General features: G+C 38.0%; 1 protein-coding gene across 4 annotated transcripts in view; it reads left to right on the top strand.

The window, feature by feature from the left end:
- The window catches only part of cpne8 (copine VIII), a 57621-nt gene that overhangs the window by 35765 nt on the left and 4185 nt on the right, over window positions 1–17671 (top strand). For all 4 annotated transcript variants that reach the window (XM_058408787.1, XM_058408786.1, XM_058408788.1 and 1 more), the window contains 10 exons: window positions 463–504; window positions 597–672; window positions 1657–1713; window positions 2636–2697; window positions 3231–3277; window positions 3673–3854; window positions 6228–6355; window positions 6615–6717; window positions 7409–7466; window positions 7552–7625. In XM_058408787.1, the coding sequence (XP_058264770.1) occupies window positions 463–504; window positions 597–672; window positions 1657–1713; window positions 2636–2697; window positions 3231–3277; window positions 3673–3854; window positions 6228–6355; window positions 6615–6717; window positions 7409–7466; window positions 7552–7625 (829 nt within the window). The remainder of the gene's footprint in view (window positions 1–462; window positions 505–596; window positions 673–1656; window positions 1714–2635; window positions 2698–3230; window positions 3278–3672; window positions 3855–6227; window positions 6356–6614; window positions 6718–7408; window positions 7467–7551; window positions 7626–17671) is intronic.

The raw sequence follows: 17671 nt of genomic DNA, 5'->3' as shown, positions 1-17671 counted from the left end.
CAGTTATATTTCTGTCAGATTTAGAAAAGAGAAGGAGAACTTTTAAAAAATAATAAATATCCTTTTGGTGTAAATTACATTTCTTTAATTCTGTATTACTTTTTCTTTACACTTTCACTCGGCTGTATAGTGACGGTGTAGTTGTTAGCATTACTTTTAAAAAAAAAATTAAATAGTTGCTTGCTTGTGTGAAAATGTCGGGCATTTTATTCACTTTAAGACTAACAGCAGAGAACATGGTGTTCTAACACTGCCTTCATTGGGATGCCAAGATGTACCAGGTTGTTTTTTATCCTCTCACACTGTACCTGGGGAAAGATATCATATGTCAAGATGAATGGACAAAGATTACTCATCTTTCACAATATCACACTTCTACAGAGAAATCTTGCCCTGAAGACTCGACTAAAATGTTGATTTCATTCCAAAAGCTGATGAATGTTTGAACTGACTTTTTTACAGAGCCATTAAGATAGAGGTGTATGACTGGGACAGAGATGGAGGGTGAGATATTTAGGATTTGACAAAATTAGAGTTAATCTGGGGATTAGTATAAAGGGGAAGTATAATGCTGTGTGATCATTTGTTTCCCAAAGGCATGACTACATCGGAGAGTTCAAGACCAGCTATAGGGAACTGTCCAAAGGCCAGTCTCAGTTTAGTGTTTGGGAGGTGAGTCTCTCTCTCTCTCTCTCTCTCTCTCTCTCTCTTTCTCGGACACAGTAATATATTATATAAACAGACGGTCTTAAACACCTTGAAACTGATAATGTGTTATTTGTATTGTAATGTACTTTCTGGAATAAATCAAATAGAAGCCTTGAAGCCTTATAACACTAAGGTCACTGTCTATTTATGTGTGACTTAGATATGTTATAAATATTTCAGGAAAACACAAGGATACAGCCCTTTCTTTCAGGATTTCTCTTTTTCATTCTGGCCAATTACATACACAGAGCTTATACTCATAAGATAATGCGGCTTATAGTTGATCCGAGCACATTATTCCTGGTTTTATTAAAAATCAATGCAGCAAACAAACAAAAGAGCTAAGCAATACTCCAGCATGTGAAGTGGGCAAATGGCCAGATGAACTAAAAAAAGACTTACTCAGTAAAAGTAATGTAGGATATGGTCCAACGCTAATGAAAACAGTGTGCTTACAAATGCTTGAACTCATCACAGATGCAGTGCTAGAGTGAGACCTTACAAAGAGACAATAGAGTAGTGAGACCAGCTGAATGAGCAGGAAGATCTGATCTGATTATGGGAATTGGAGTCTGCATCTTTGGGGGTTTGTGAGACTCAGGATACACAGGTTGTGAAAATGAATATAAGCTTGTATGTAAACTGGGTTCCTTAAGGCACTGTTCAGGTGTGTTATAGTTGGCAATTGAAGCTCCTGGATTCATATCTTCTCTTTCAAAATGATACTTTTTCATATCGATTCCACCAACTCACTGGACTATTAATAGATCATCTGTAACTGGACATTTAGCAATCATCTCTCTTATCTACAACATCACCTACTGTAGCATCAGCTGATGTCATCATCTTCATGTCATCATCTTCATGATGTGGTTTTTGTTAATGGTAGGATTCAGTTGCCAAAGTCGTGTTCTATTAAACCAAACAGAGGTGTTTTTTCTTCTTCAGGTATTAAACATGAAGAAAAAGAAAAAGAAGAAGAAGAAATACCAGAATTCAGGAACTGTGAGTTTTTTATATATAATTCTTTTATTATTATTTTAAACTACAAATTGAAGAAGAAGAAAAAGACAGGTCACGTTAATGTTCTAATAAACCCCATTATTGGTAAGACTTCTTATTCTAGGTCCTACATTATATCTTCATAAGCAATGCACAACACCTTCATCAACTGAACATTAGCATTCATAGATCACATTATATCACTTCATATGGATATCGCACGCTGTGTGTCCGGTGAATGGCATCTTCACATCAGCTCTTAGTGCTGGGTATATGTGAGGAAAAAGCCTGGGGTCATGCTGTTATGGGAAAATAATCATCAACACTGTGTTATGTGGTTTATCGTGATGCTGAGGGACCACACTGATTATTTTATAATAATGGTACACATTAAGTCTCTTTTTTCCTCTTATAGTACAGCAGTGTGTCAGTGACTGCAATTGTATTGTGCATTAAAGAACAACACATGTCTAGTTATGCTTATTGTTCTTACAGTTTACCTCGAACTCACATCCTTCCACTGTTTAATAAGTCTCCTTACAGACAGATTCACATGAATAATTATAAGTTTTTGAGTGTTTATGGAGTGTTTGCCTCACAGGTTCCAGTGAAGTAGTTACTCCTGTAGAAATGATACCATATGAGAACGAGGGCATTAATATAACCCTGACTCGCTCTGCAGTGCACAGAGGTGTGATGAGATCATGTGATGGCAGTAAATGATGATTTCCCAGAGTACCAGGGGATGGAGATGGATAGAATATCGACAGATATTGCATATTTTGATATTATGAAAATGTATATGATTTATAGCTATGAATATTCCTATAATGTTTTTGAATGAAGTGTGCATTGCTTATAGAATGTGTAATGGTGGGGTTAAGGGCTGTGAATAGGAAGTGTTACCAAACTTTTGTCTAAACAGGTGACCCTGCTGTCATGCCTCATAGACGTTGAAGTGACTTTTCTGGACTATATTAAAGGAGGGTGAGCATGAGATTATGCACATGGGCTTCTATTGTGTGTGTGTGTGTGTGTGTGTGTGTGTGTGGGGCATGATAGATTTTTGCCTTTTTGTTAATGTACAATGCCTTTCCCTAATCGATGTCTCTGACCCTGGAACCGTCAATCACACTGAGCTAAGCTGAGCTATTTTTATTTCCTCTGCTTTTCTCCTCCCTGTATTGTCAGAAGACTTGCACTGATAAAAGGCTTTGCTACGTTAGAGATGCCATAACAACCCAAGCTAAAAATAACCTGCTCTATTCTTAGCACAGGATCTGCTTCTTAAACAGCAGAACAAACACTTTTCACTGGAAGAATTAGATTTGCATAAACGTCTTTATAGAATTTAATATTTACTGTGCCTTGGGAGCCTCATTAAATTTAGCATTAATGTAGTGGTTTGTTTTTTAATGAAAAGTTCTAGTAAAAATTGCACACGGTTCACATTTATGTTCATTCGCTCTTATCGAGAACGCAGGTCCTCACGCCGTCTGTCACTTTGTATTCTTTTGCAGTACTCAGATTAATTTCACGGTGGCAATCGATTTTACCGCATCAAATGGTGAGCTTATCTTTTCCAGAAGATTATTCTATAATTAAATGCTTTCATGTGACGATTCCATGTTTTCATAGACTCTGGGCTTCTCTCTCTCTATTTGTTCAGTGCATTCATGCAAACTGAGACAAACTTCTCAACCTTCTCTTCCTCAATCCACCTTTAATAATTTACATAATACACACAATAAAATTAAAAAGCATGCATAATGTTAATGCTTGACTGGATTAGAAACAAGAGACATGATCATGCATCTCCTCTAATGCACCACCCACACATAAGATCATGCACATGAGTGAGTTTATTGGGAAATACAGCGCATATAAAGTGAATTCTCACTATCTAAAGTGCCAAAGATCAAGCTTTTTTAATTCTTTGTGTTCTTTTCTCTTTGTGGACAGGAAACCCATCCCAGCCTACCTCTCTTCACTACATGAACCCATACCAGCTCAATGCCTATGCCATGGCTCTGAGAGCTGTGGGCGAGATCATTCAGGACTATGACAGTGATAAGATGTTTCCTGCTCTGGGCTTTGGAGCAAAGCTGCCTCCTCATGGGAGAGTATCACATGAGTTTGCCTTGGTGAGCAATCACTAGATATCTACTACAGAAATCGACTAGAATCTCCTAAAGAAATGAGAGTTATTTAACTGTAATGTACAAATGAATTGTACTGAGGCACAGAGCATGTTGTCAGGAATAGCTGTGAATTAAAATGGAGGACGAGTCGCAGAGAACAAGCGTGTAATGAGTGAGTGGTTAGACCTGTACAGAGTTAAGATTAAAATATATTCATCAGCTGTTTGTGTTACAGAGAGTGTGTTTCACCTGCGATAATGATCAGACAACAGCAGAACCTTTGTGTTTGCGTTTTGTTTTGAGTTTTTATGAATGATTTCAGAAGCACAGTATGATATTCATAGAAGCACAGTTGTTGTTGTTGTTGTTGTTGTTGGACTTGACAGTGGAAGCTGACTAGATTCATTATAACTCTGGCAAGACTCCATGGCCATTATCTGCTTCTTCTTTGTGATTTCTCTGTCCATTCACGGTCAGCACTCATGGACACGACTACTTAAAAATAGTAATAAACAAAACACAACCTAGAGGAAACGATTTAGACAGAAGTGCAGTTTATGAAGTATTTGTCCATAATGATCACAGAATTTTAAAGATAATTTCTGTGTTTAGAAAACAGTCCATGCAGCAGATCTGGATTGTCTCTTTCTTTTAAGATTTTTACATTTTTTATTCCCAAATTTACTCCACCTACTCTGAGCTGCTCAGGTCTGCCCCTTTACCTGAGAGACATCACAGGCACAGGAAGGCTCTAAAACTTTCAGTCCCACTCCAAGTCTGGACTTTGTAATGTAGAGTTAAATCAATGACAGTAACTTTATTTCATCATTTTTAATCACTGTGTTTTATGTTGCTCTTTGCTGACTGGAGGAAGGTGAAAGAAATTTGTAAATAGCAGAAGCCTCTAAAATCACAGACTGCTCCTTTAAAGATAAACAAGAACTAGACGGAAACTTTGATCAGACGATTGAAACGGAAGTGTGCTTTTATTCTCTTGAGGCTGAAGTTTCATTTCGGGGCATTGTCTTCTCTATACACACACAACCTCCTGCATCCTGTACATGGGTACGAATTTCCATACAGTGAAGCCTATCTATATTCTATATGAGTTCTTGGCAGATGCCATGCCCACGGGCCACAGCTGCTGACTGTTTGCTAACACAGCTTTCTTCAGGGCATGGCACTGCACACTAGCTCCATATGCTCTTAGCCGAGCATTAAGAATTTAGATTAACTTGAATAAACAACGCTGATGTAAGGATGCTTCATACACGCTAGCAGTAAAGAGCACTTCTGGAGCACAGATCACATGACCTTAATGAATGCTTTATTGTTCTCTTTTTTTGTGAGATATGTGTTGATTATTATCAGATTAGAATATTATGAGATAATAATGAGTTTTTTTAGTGGCTGATTATTTCCGTTATTTCCTAATAATAATACCTTCCTAAATCACTGAAGGTCTGATAATCAATCTTCTAAATTATATCTTAATATCATCTACAGTAGTGTAAGCCTTCTTTATAAAAAACATTGGGGAGAGAGGTGTACTTTTTCCCCACAGAAGATCTGGAGCATGTTCCTAATAAATGTTTGTCACAGGTTTTAAACTCTAGCATCATCATTTACTTTAGCATTTTATTATAAGCTTCTCCTGACAGATTACTGTTCAAATTCAAATTTTATTAATCACATACAAAATCATACACAGTAGGACATGTAGTGAGATGCTTATTATGACTACATTTGAAGAGGAGTATAAAGTATAAAGTAAAGTGTGTGGACAAGAAAAGTATAGGGATATAGATAATAAAAATATAAATGGAAAAATAGGAAGAATAAAAACTTAGTAGAAATGAAAGACATGATAAATTATGAAAAACACCAGTAGTTACGTAAAGCCAATTGTGCATCGGATATACATATACAAATATACGTGTATATAAAAATATATATATATATATATATATATATATATATATATATATAATAAAAGTGCGTATATAATATAAACATAATATAATAATATAATAGTATAATAATAATAATATAATGTAATATTTATAAATATTTATAAAAAATATATAAATAATATTAATATTATATTAATGTTATTAATATTATTTTAATCATTGTACTTTTACTCTATTTCTACACAATTCCTAAATATATATTATGATATTTTATATTCTCTGTTTTCTTGAACTGATTTCTTACTGTTTATTACATTTCTTTCTGTTTTTTTCCCTCCACATTATAAAGCACTTTGAGCTGTATATTAAATGAGATGTATGATATTAAAGGTGATGTATGAAAGGTAATATAAGCATGTGTTTGTGTTTGTGTGTGTGTGTGTGTGTGTGTGTGTGTTATTAGAATGGGAACCCAGAAAACCCATACTGCAGCGGTATTGAAGGAGTAATAGAGGCATATTACCAGAGTCTGAAGAGTGTACGTCTCTATGGTCCAACATATTTCTCACCGGTTATTAATCATGTTGCACGGTGGGTAACACAACAAGTGACCACAGAGAAAATAACAAACCAACACACGGATACGGTCAGAAAACTGACCATGAGTCTCACCACACTGTAGAGGCTTTTTGATCTGGAAACAACTCAACATATACATACAGCTCAACACACACACACACAACACACACACACACACACACACAACACACACACACAAACACACAATATAATGATGTAAATGGTATGTTATACTATGTGTTTTAGCTGTATCTCTCTCTCTCTCTCTCAGGTATGCATCATTAATAAAGAACGGCTCAGAGTACTTCATCCTCCTCATCATTTCTGATGGAGTTATCTCAGACATGGCTCAGACCAAGGAAGCCATTGTAAATGTACGCACCCAAAAACACAGCACTGCATTAATATTTGAACCTCTCAGGAGCCCTGCTGTTATATTAATATCACTACATAACTTTATTGTACAGAGAAAGTGCTTAGGGTAAGAAATGATCAACTTGTCTAATTGTCTGAAATCTGATAATCTGGTAAATCTGCTGACATTTCAGAAGAGAAATGAGGCTGTGTGAAGAGCTGAACTGGGTTAGAATCACTCCTACTCAGGAAGAGGATGAGTACCTTGAAGGATAAAATACATAAAAAATGATATGGATGATAAAGAAAGCAAAAGCAAATGAGATATAAATTGCCTTCATTTATCATTGCCTCTAAACATACGACAGTTAAGACACTGAAATGTGGTTTTCAGACCGCAGAATGATTTGGGTTTGGACCCTTCCAGCTCTGAGGAAGAGTGGTTTATAACACGTCAGCACGTCCTTATCTCTTCCGGTAGTGTCTGAGAGCTGTTCCTCCTTTTACTTTTATGAGCACACTTTGTATTTTGGCACTTATCCTTTCCACACAGTCTAACCATGTCCTCTCTCTGCTGCGTGGAACACAATCTTATCTAATGAACCTCTTTCTGAAGCTTTCAGTGTTCTGATGCTTTTTTTCTGCAAATGGCATTATTTTTGGAAAGTTCTTACTGTAATTTTGTGATTTAATCTTTCTTTCTGCTTGAAGGCTTCCTGTCTTCCGATGTCAATAATAATAGTTGGAGTTGGATCGGCTGAATTTGACGGTAAGAGACTCGTCAGATGTGATGCTTTCAAAAACCTGCAACTAAAGCACTTTTTTTTCAATTTCTTGTTTTTGTTCTTTAACAGAAATGGTTGAACTGGACGGAGATGAGGTCAGGATCTCCTCAAGAGGAAGGTTTGCAGAGAGAGATATTGTACAGGTAGGATGTGGTGCCATTCTTGTTTTCTTGTTTTATTACAGTTTGTTCTTTATAAGCACCAAAATAAAAGAGTATCGATCAGTAAAATATAGAAATGTTAATAAGGAAACCAGAGATCAACATTTTTAAAGATTCTTAAAACTGGCCAATTCTAATGGGACTGTAATTAGTGCTTTATCAATCAGGAGTTAATTTGGGATGGAGGGAGGCTCAGGGGAGCGGATATCCTGCAACCTGCGTGAACAGCCAGCAGAGCTCTGGAACAGCGATTTGATGGAAATGTAAATCATAGCCTGGGATAAACATGAGAGAAGTGACTATTTAATACATAATCATTTATATCAAAATCCTGTTATTTTCAAAATCTTTGAGTTAACTGATGTGTATATGTACGCCTCCTGGTGGCTCTCACTGCCCGGGTCCGATTCCTGGGCAGGACACTAACCCGGCCACTGAACAGTTAACTCCCAGTGCTGGTCCCAAGCCTGGGTTAAATTGGAGAGTGTGTAGTGTGTGTAGTGTGTGTAGTGTGTGTAGTGTGTGTAATGTGTGTAGTGTGTGTAATGTGTGTAGTGTGTGTAGTGTGTGTAGTGTGTGTAATGTGTGTAGTGTGTGTAATGTGTGTAGTGTGTGTAGTGTGTGTAGTGTGTGTAATGTGTGTAGTGTGTGTAGTGTGTGTAATGTGTGTAGTGTGTGTAATGTGTGTAGTGTGTGTAGTGTGTGTAGTGTGTGTAATGTGTGTAGTGTGTGTAATGTGTGTAGTGTGTGTAGTGTGTGTAGTGTGTGTAATGTGTGTAGTGTGTGTAATGTGTGTAGTGTGTGTAGTGTGTGTAGTGTGTGTAATGTGTGTAGTGTGTGTAGTGTGTGTAGTGTGTGTAATGTGTGTAGTGTGTGTAATGTGTGTAATGTGTGTAGTGTGTGTAGTGTGTGTAGTGTGTGTAATGTGTGTAGTGTGTGTAGTGTGTGTAGTGTGTGTAGTGTGTGTAATGTGTGTAGTGTGTGTAGTGTGTGTAATGTGTGTAGTGTGTGTAATGTGTGTAGTGTGTGTAGTGTGTGTAATGTGTGTAGTGTGTGTAGTGTGTGTAATGTGTGTAGTGTGTGTAATGTGTGTAGTGTGTGTAGTGTGTGTAATGTGTGTAGTGTGTGTAGTGTGTGTAGTGTGTGTAGTGTGTGTAATGTGAGTAGTGTGTGTAGTGTGTGTAGTGTGTGTAATGTGTGTAGTGTGTGTAATGTGTGTAGTGTGTGTAGTGTGTGTAATGTGTGTAATGTGTGTAGTGTGTGTAATGTGTGTAGTGTGTGTAATGTGTGTAGTGTGTGTAATGTATGTAGTGTGTGTAGTGTGTGTAGTGTGTGTAGTGTGTGTAGTGTGTGTAATGTGTATAGTGTGTGTAATGTGTGTAGTGTGTGTAGTGTGTGTAGTGTGTGTATAATGTGTGTAGTGTGTGTAGTGTGTGTAATGTGTGTAGTGTGTGTAATGTGTGTAGTGTGTGTAATGTGTGTAGTGTGTGTAGTGTGTGTAATGTGTGTAGTGTGTGTAGTGTGTGTAGTGTGTGTAATGTGTGTAATGTGTGTAGTGTGTGTAGTGTGTGTAGTGTGTGTAGTGTGTGTAATGTGTGTAGTGTGTGTAGTGTGTGTAGTGTGTGTAGTGTGTGTAATGTGTGTAGTGTGTGTAGTGTGTGTAGTGTGTGTAGTGTGTGTAATGTGTGTAGTGTGTGTAATGTGTGTAATGTGTGTAGTGTGTGTAATGTGAGTAGTGTGTGTAATGTGTGTAGTGTGTGTAGTGTGTGTAATGTGTGTAGTGTGTGTAATGTGTGTAATGTGTGTAGTGTGTGTAGTGTGTGTATAATGTGTGTAGTGTGTGTAGTGTGTGTAGTGTGTGTAATGTGTGTATAATGTGTGTAGTGTGTGTAGTGTGTGTAATGTGTGTAGTGTGTGTAGTGTGTATAATGTGTGTAGTGTGTGTAATGTGTGTAGTGTGTGTAATGTGTGTATAATGTATGTAGTGTGTGTAGTGTGTGTAGTGTGTGTAATGTGTGTAGTGTGTAGTGTGTGTAGTGTGTGTAATGTGTGTAGTGTGTGTAGTGTGTGTAATGTGTGTAGTGTGTATAATGTGTGTAGTGTGTGTAGTGTGTATAATGTGTGTAGTGTGTGTAATGTGTGTAGTGTGTGTAATGTGTGTAGTGTGTGTAATGTGTGTAGTGTGTGTAATGTGTGTAATGTGTGTAATGTGTGTAGTGTGTGTAATGTGTGTAGTGTGAGTAGTGTGTGTAATGTGTGTAGTGTGTGTAGTGTGTGTAGTGTGTGTAATGTGAGTAGTGTGTGTAATGTATCTAGTGTGTGTAATGTGAGTAGTGTGTGTAATGTGTGTAGTGTGTGTAGTGTGTGTAGTGTGTGTAATGTGTGTAATGTACCTAGTGTGTGTAATGTGAGTAGTGTGTGTAATGTGTGTAATGTGAGTAGTGTGTGTAATGTGAGTAGTGTGTGTAGTGTGTGTAGTGTGTGTAATGTGTGTAGTGTGTGTAGTGTGTGTAGTGTGTGTAGTGTGTATAATGTGTGTAGTGTGTGTAATGTGTGTAGTGTGTGTAGTGTGTGTAGTGTGTGAAATGTATCTAGTGTGTGTAGTGTGTGTAATGTGAGTAGTGTGTGTAATGTGAGTAGTGTGTGTAATGTGAGTAGTGTGTGTAGTGTGTGTAGTGTGTGTAATGTATGTAGTGTGTGTAGTGTGTGTAGTGTGTGTAGTGTGTGTAATGTGAGTAGTGTGTGTAATGTGAGTAGTGTGTGTAGTGTGTGTAGTGTGTGTAATGTATGTAGTGTGTGTAATGTGTGTAATGTGTGTAGTGTGTGTAATGTGTGTAGTGTGTGTAGTGTGTGTAGTGTGTGTAGTGTGTGTAATGTGTGTAGTGTGTGTAATGTGAGTAGTGTGTGTAATGTGAGTAGTGTGTGTAATGTGTGTAGTGTGAGTAGTGTGTGTAGTGTGTGTAGTGTGTGTAATGTATGTAGTGTGTGTAATGTGAGTAGTGTGTGTAGTGTGTGTAGTGTGTGTAGTGTGTGTAATGTGTGTAGTGTGTGTAGTGTGTGTAGTGTGTGTAATGTGAGTAGTGTGTGTAGTGTGTGTAGTGTGTGTAATGTATGTAGTGTGTGTAATGTGAGTAGTGTGTGTAGTGTGTGTAGTGTGTGTAATGTGTGTAGTGTGTGTAGTGTGTGTAGTGTGTGTAATGTGAGTAGTGTGTGTAGTGTGTGTAGTGTGTGTAATGTATGTAGTGTGTGTAATGTGTGTAGTGTGTGTAATGTGTGTAGTGTGTGTAATGTGAGTAGTGTGTGTAATGTGAGTAGTGTGTGTAGTGTGTGTAATGTGTGTAGTGTGTGTAGTGTGTGTAGTGTGTGTAATGTGAGTAGTGTGTGTAGTGTGTGTAATGTATGTAGTGTGTGTAATGTGTGTAATGTGTGTAGTGTGTGTAGTGTGTGTAATGTGTGTAGTGTGTGTAGTGTGTGTAGTGTGTGTAATGTGAGTAGTGTGTGTAATGTGAGTAGTGTGTGTAGTGTGTGTAATGTGTGTAGTGTGTGTAATGTGTGTAGTGTGTGTAGTGTGTGTAATGTGTGTAATGTGTGTAGTGTGTGTAATGTATGTAGTGTGTGTAGTGTGTGTAATGTATCTAGTGTGTGTAATGTGAGTAGTGTGTGTAATGTGTGTAGTGTGTGTAATGTGTGTAGTGTGTAGTGTGTGTAATGTGTGTAGTGTGTGTAATGTGTGTAATGTATGTAGTGTGTGTAATGTGTGTAGTGTGTGTAATGTGTGTAGTGTGTGTAGTGTGTGTAATGTGAGTAGTGTGTGTAGTGTGTGTAATGTGTGTAGTGTGTGTAATGTGTGTAATGTGTGTAGTGTGTGTAGTGTGAGTAGTGTGTGTAGTGTGTGTAGTGTGTGTAGTGTGTGTAATGTGAGTAGTGTGTGTAATGTATCTAGTGTGTGTAATGTGAGTAGTGTGTGTAGTGTGTGTAATGTGTGTAATGTGTGTAGTGTGTGTAGTGTGTGTAGTGTGTGTAGTGTGTGTAATGTGAGTAGTGTGTGTAATGTGTGTAGTGTGTGTAGTGTGTGTAATGTATGTAGTGTGTGTAATGTGTGTAATGTGTGTAGTGTGTGTAGTGTGTGTAATGTGTGTAGTGTGTGTAATGTGTGTAATGTGAGTAGTGTGTGTAATGTATCTAGTGTGTGTAATGTGAGTAGTGTGTGTAGTGTGTGTAGTGTGTGTAATGTGTGTAATGTGAGTAGTGTGTGTAATGTGTGTAGTGTGTGTAATGTGAGTAGTGTGTGTAATGTGTGTAATGTGTGTAGTGTGTGTAGTGTGTGTAATGTGTGTAGTGTGTGTAATGTGTGTAGTGTGTGTAGTGTGTGTAATGTGTGTAGTGTGTGTAGTGTGTGTAATGTGTGTAGTGTGTGTAATGTGAGTAGTGTGTGTAATGTGTGTAGTGTGTGTAGTGTGTGTAGTGTGTGTAATGTGTGTAGTGTGTGTAGTGTGTGTAGTGTGTGTAATGTGTGTAGTGTGTGTAGTGTGTGTAATGTGAGTAGTGTGTGTAGTGTGTGTAATGTGTGTAGTGTGTGTAATGTGTGTAATGTGTGTAGTGTGTGTAATGTGTGTAGTGTGTGTAGTGTGTGTAATGTGTGTAGTGTGTGTAGTGTGTGTAATGTGTGTAGTGTGTGTAATGTGTGTAGTGTGTAGTGTGTGTAGTGTGTGTAATGTGTGTAGTGTGTGTAATGTGTGTAATGTGTGTAGTGTGTGTAGTGTGTGTAATGTGTGTAGTGTGTGTAATGTGAGTAGTGTGTGTAATGTATCTAGTGTGTGTAATGTGAGTAGTGTGTGTAATGTGTGTAGTGTGTGTAGTGTGTGTAATGTGTGTAGTGTGTGTGGTGTGTGTAATGTGTGTAGTGTGTGTAATGTGAGTAGTGTGTGTAATGTGTGTAGTGTGTGTAGTGTGTGTAATGTGTGTAGTGTGTGTAATGTGTGTAGTGTGTGTAATGTGTGTAGTGTGTGTAATGTGTGTAGTGTGTGTAGTGTGTGTAATGTGTGTAGTGTGTGTAGTGTGTGTAATGTGTGTAGTGTGTGTAGTGTGTGTAGTGTGTGTAGTGTGTGTAATGTGAGTAGTGTGTGTAATGTGAGTAGTGTGTGTAGTGTGTGTAATGTGAGTAGTGTGTGTAGTGTGTGTAGTGTGTGTAATGTGTGTAGTGTGTGTAGTGTGTGTAGTGTGTGTAATGTGAGTAGTGTGTGTAATGTGAGTAGTGTGTGTAGTGTGTGTAGTGTGTGTAATGTATGTAGTGTGTGTAATGTGTGTAATGTGTGTAGTGTGTGTAGTGTGTGTAATGTGTGTAGTGTGTGTAATGTGTGTAGTGTGAGTAGTGTGTGTAGTGTGTGTAATGTGAGTAGTGTGTGTAATGTATCTAGTGTGTGTAATGTGAGTAGTGTGTGTAGTGTGTGTAGTGTGTGTAGTGTGTGTAATGTGAGTAGTGTGTGTAGTGTGTGTAATGTGTGTAGTGTGTGTAGTGTGTGTAATGTATCTAGTGTGTGTAATGAGTAGTGTGTGTAATGTGAGTAGTGTGTGTAGTGTGTGTAGTGTGTGTAGTGTGTGTAGTGTGTGTAATGTGTGTAGTGTGTGTAGTGTGTGTAATGTGAGTAGTGTGTGTAATGTGAGTAGTGTGTGTAGTGTGTGTAGTGTGTGTAATGTATGTAGTGTGTGTAATGTGAGTAGTGTGTGTAGTGTGTGTAATGTGTGTAATGTGTGTAGTGTGTGTAATGTGTGTAGTGTGTGTAGTATGTGTAATGTGTGTAGTGTGTGTAGTGTGTGTAATGTGTTTAGTGTGTGTAGTTTGTGTAATATATGTAGTGTGTGTAATGTGAGTAGTGTGTGTAATGTGTGTAATGTGTGTAGTGTGTGTAGTGTGTGTAATGTGTGTAGTGTGTGTAGTTTGTGTAATGTGTGTAGTGTGTGTAGTGTGTGTAGTGTGTGTAATGTGTGTAGTGTGTGTAGTGTGTGTAATGTATGTAGTGTGTGTAGTGTGTGTAGTGTGTGTAATGTGTGTAGTGTGTGTAATGTGTGTAGTGTGTGTAGTGTGTGTAATGTGTGTAGTGTGTGTAATGTGAGTAGTGTGTGTAATGTGTGTAGTGTGTGTAGTGTGTGTAATGTATGTAGTGTGTGTAGTGTGTGTAATGTGTGTAGTGTGTGTAGTGTGTGTAGTGTGTGTAATGTGTGTAGTGTGTGTAGTGTGTGTAATGTGAGTAGTGTGTGTAGTGTGTGTAATGTGTGTAGTGTGTGTAGTTTGTGTAATATATGTAGTGTGTGTAATGTGAGTAGTGTGTGTAATGTGTGTAATGTGTGTAGTGTGTGTAGTGTGTGTAATGTGTGTAGTGTGTGTAATGTGAGTAGTGTGTGTAATGTGTGTAATGTGTGTAGTGTGTGTAGTGTGTGTAATGTGTGTAATGTGTGTAGTGTGTGTAGTTTGTGTAATATATGTAGTGTGTGTAATGTGAGTAGTGTGTGTAATGTGTGTAATGTGTGTAGTGTGTGTAGTGTGTGTAATGTGTGTAGTGTGTGTAGTTTGTGTAATGTGTGTAGTGTGTGTAATGTGAGTAGTGTGTGTAATGTGTGTAATGTGTGTAGTGTGTGTAGTGTGTGTAATGTGTGTAGTGTGTGTAGTGTGTGTAGTGTGTGTAGTGTGTGTAATGTATGTAGTGTGTGTAGTGTGTGTAGTGTGTGTAATGTGTGTAGTGTGTGTAGTGTGTGTAGTGTGTGTAATGTGTGTAGTGTGTGTAGTGTGTGTAGTGTGTGTAATGTGTGTAGTGTGTGTAGTGTGTGTAGTGTGTGTAATGTGTGTAGTGTGTGTAGTGTGTGTAGTGTGTGTAATGTGTGTAGTGTGTGTAGTGTGTGTAATGTGTGTAGTGTGTGTAGTGTGAGTAGTGTGTGTAATGTGTGTAGTGTGTGTAGTGTGTGTAATGTGTGTAGTGTGTGTAATGTGTGTAGTGTGTGTAGTTTGTGTAATATATGTAGTGTGTGTAATGTGAGTAGTGTGTAGTGTGTGTAATGTGTGTAGTGTGTGTAGTGTGTGTAATGTGTGTAGTGTGTGTAATGTGAGTAGTGTGTGTAATGTGTGTAGTGTGTGTAGTGTGTGTAATGTGTGTAGTGTGTGTAGTTTGTGTAATATATGTAGTGTGTGTAATGTGAGTAGTGTGTGTAATGTGTGTAATGTGTGTAGTGTGTGTAATGTGTGTAGTGTGTGTAGTTTGTGTAATATATGTAGTGTGTGTAATGTGTGTAGTGTGTAGTGTGTGTAATGTGTGTAGTGTGTGTAGTGTGTGTAATGTGTGTAGTGTGTGTAATGTGAGTAGTGTGTGTAATGTGTGTAGTGTGTGTAGTGTGTGTAATGTGTATAGTGTGTGTAGTTTGTGTAATATATGTAGTGTGTGTAATGTGTGTAGTGTGTGTAATGTGTGTAGTGTGTGTAGTTTGTGTAATATATGTAGTGTGTGTAATGTGTGTAGTGTGTAGTGTGTGTAATGTGTGTAGTGTGTGTAGTGTGTGTAATGTGTGTAGTGTGTGTAATGTGAGTAGTGTGTGTAATGTGTGTAGTGTGTGTAGTGTGTGTAATGTGTATAGTGTGTGTAGTTTGTGTAATATATGTAGTGTGTGTAATGTGTGTAATGTGTGTAGTGTGTGTAATGTGTGTAGTGTGTGTAATGTGAGTAGTGTGTGTAATGTGTGTAGTGTGTGTAATGTGTGTAGTGTGTGTAGTTTGTGTAATATATGTAGTGTGTGTAATGTGAGTAGTGTGTGTAATGTGTGTAATGTGTGTAGTGTGTGTAATGTGTGTAGTGTGTGTAATGTGAGTAGTGTGTGTAATGTGTGTAGTGTGTGTAGTGTGTGTAATGTGTGTAGTGTGTGTAATGTGAGTAGTGTGTGTAATGTGTGTAGTGTGTGTAGTGTGTAATGTGTGTAATGTGTGTAGTGTGTGTAGTGTGTGTAATGTGTGTAGTGTGTGTAGTGTGTGTAATGTGTGTAGTGTGTGTAATGTGAGTAGTGTGTGTAATGTGAGTAGTGTGTGTAATGTGTGTAGTGTGTGTAGTGTGTGTAATGTGTGTAGTGTGTGTAGTGTGTGTAGTGTGTGTAATGTGTGTAGTGTGTGTAGTGTGTGTAATGTGTGTAGTGTGTGTAGTGTGTGTAGTGTGTGTAGTGTGTGTAATGTGTGTAGTGTGTGTAATGTGTGTAGTGTGTGTAGTGTGTGTAGTGTGTGTAATGTGTGTAGTGTGTGTAGTGTGTGTAATGTGTGTAGTGTGTGTAGTGTGTGTAGTGTGTGTAATGTATGTAGTGTGTGTAGTGTGTGTAATGTGTGTAGTGTGTGTAATGTGTGTAGTGTGTGTAGTGTGTGTAATGTGTGTAGTGTGTGTAATGTGTGTAGTGTGAGTAGTGTGTGTAATGTGTGTAGTGTGTGTAGTGTGTGTAATGTATGTAGTGTGTGTAGTGTGTGTAATGTGTGTAGTGTGTGTAATGTGTGTAGTGTGTGTAGTGTGTGTAGTGTGTGTAATGTGTGTAGTGTGTGTAGTGTGTGTAGTGTGTGTAATGTGTGTAGTGTGTGTAATGTGTGTAGTGTGTGTAGTGTGTGTAGTGTGTGTAATGTGTGTAGTGTGTGTAGTGTGTGTAGTGTGTGTAATGTGTGTAGTGTGTGTAATGTGTGTAGTGTGTGTAATGTGTGTAGTGTGTGTAGTGTGTGTAGTGTGTGTAATGTGTGTAGTGTGTGTAGTGTGTGTAGTGTGTGTAATGTGTGTAGTGTGTGTAGTGTGTGTAATGTGTGTAGTGTGTGTAATGTGAGTAGTGTGTGTAATGTATCTAGTGTGTGTAATGTGTGTAATGTGTGTAGTGTGAGTAGTGTGTGTAGTGTGTGTAGTGTGTGTAATGTATGTAGTGTGTGTAATGTGAGTAATGTGAGTAGTGTGTGTAGTGTGTGTAATGTGAGTAGTGTGTGTAATGTGTGTAGTGTGTGTAATGTATGTAGTGTGTGTAATGTGTGTAATGTGTGTAGTGTGTGTAGTGTGTGTAATGTATCTAGTGTGTGTAATGTGAGTAGTGTGTGTAATGTATGTAGTGTGTGTAGTGTGTGTAATGTGTGTAGTGTGTGTAATGTGTGTAATGTGTGTAGTGTGTGTAATGTATGTAGTGTGTGTAATGTGTGTAATGTGTGTAGTGTGTGTAGTGTGTGTAATGTGTGTAGTGTGTGTAATGTGAGTAGTGTGTGTAATGTGAGTAGTGTGTGTAGTGTGTGTAATGTGTGTAGTGTGTGTAGTGTGTGTAATGTATGTAGTGTGTGTAATGTGTGTAATGTGTGTAGTGTGTAATGTGTGTGTAATGTATCTAGTGTGTTTAATGTGAGTAGTGTGTGTAATGTATGTAGTGTGTGTAGTGTGTGTAGTGTTTGTAATGTGTGTAGTGTGTGTAGTGTGTGTAGTGTGTGTAATGTGTGTAGTGTGTGTAATGTGAGTAGTGTGTGTAGTGTGTGTAATGTGTGTAGTGTGTGTAATGTGAGTAGTGTGTGTAATGTGTGTAGTGTGTGTAGTGTGTGTAATGTGTGTAGTGTGTGTAATGTGAGTAGTGTGTGTAATGTGTGTAGTGTGTGTAGTGTGTGTAATGTGTGTAGTGTGTGTAATGTGAGTAGTGTGTGTAATGTGAGTAGTGTGTGTAATGTGTGTAGTGTGTGTAGTGTGTGTAATGTGTGTAGTGTGTGTAATGTGTGTAGTGTGTGTAGTGTGTGTAATGTGAGTAGTGTGTGTAGTGTGTGTAATGTGAGTAGTGTGTGTAATGTGAGTAGTGTGTGTAGTGTGTGTAATGTGTGTAGTGTGTGTAATGTGTGTAGTGTGTGTAATGTATCTAGTGTGTGTAATGTGAGTAGTATGTGTAATGTGTGTAGTGTGTGTAATGTATGTAGTGTGTGTAATGTGTGTAGTGTGTGTAGTGTGTGTAATGTGTGTAGTGTGTGTAGTGTGTGTAGTGTGTGTAATGTATCTAGTGTG

The sequence above is a fragment of the Hemibagrus wyckioides genome, linkage group LG14 (assembly GCF_019097595.1).
Source record: "Hemibagrus wyckioides isolate EC202008001 linkage group LG14, SWU_Hwy_1.0, whole genome shotgun sequence".
In the NCBI taxonomy this organism is placed as follows: Eukaryota; Metazoa; Chordata; class Actinopteri; order Siluriformes; family Bagridae; genus Hemibagrus; species Hemibagrus wyckioides.
The sequence above is the reverse complement of the archived record's forward strand: the minus strand, read 5'-3'. Positions and strand labels throughout refer to the sequence as shown.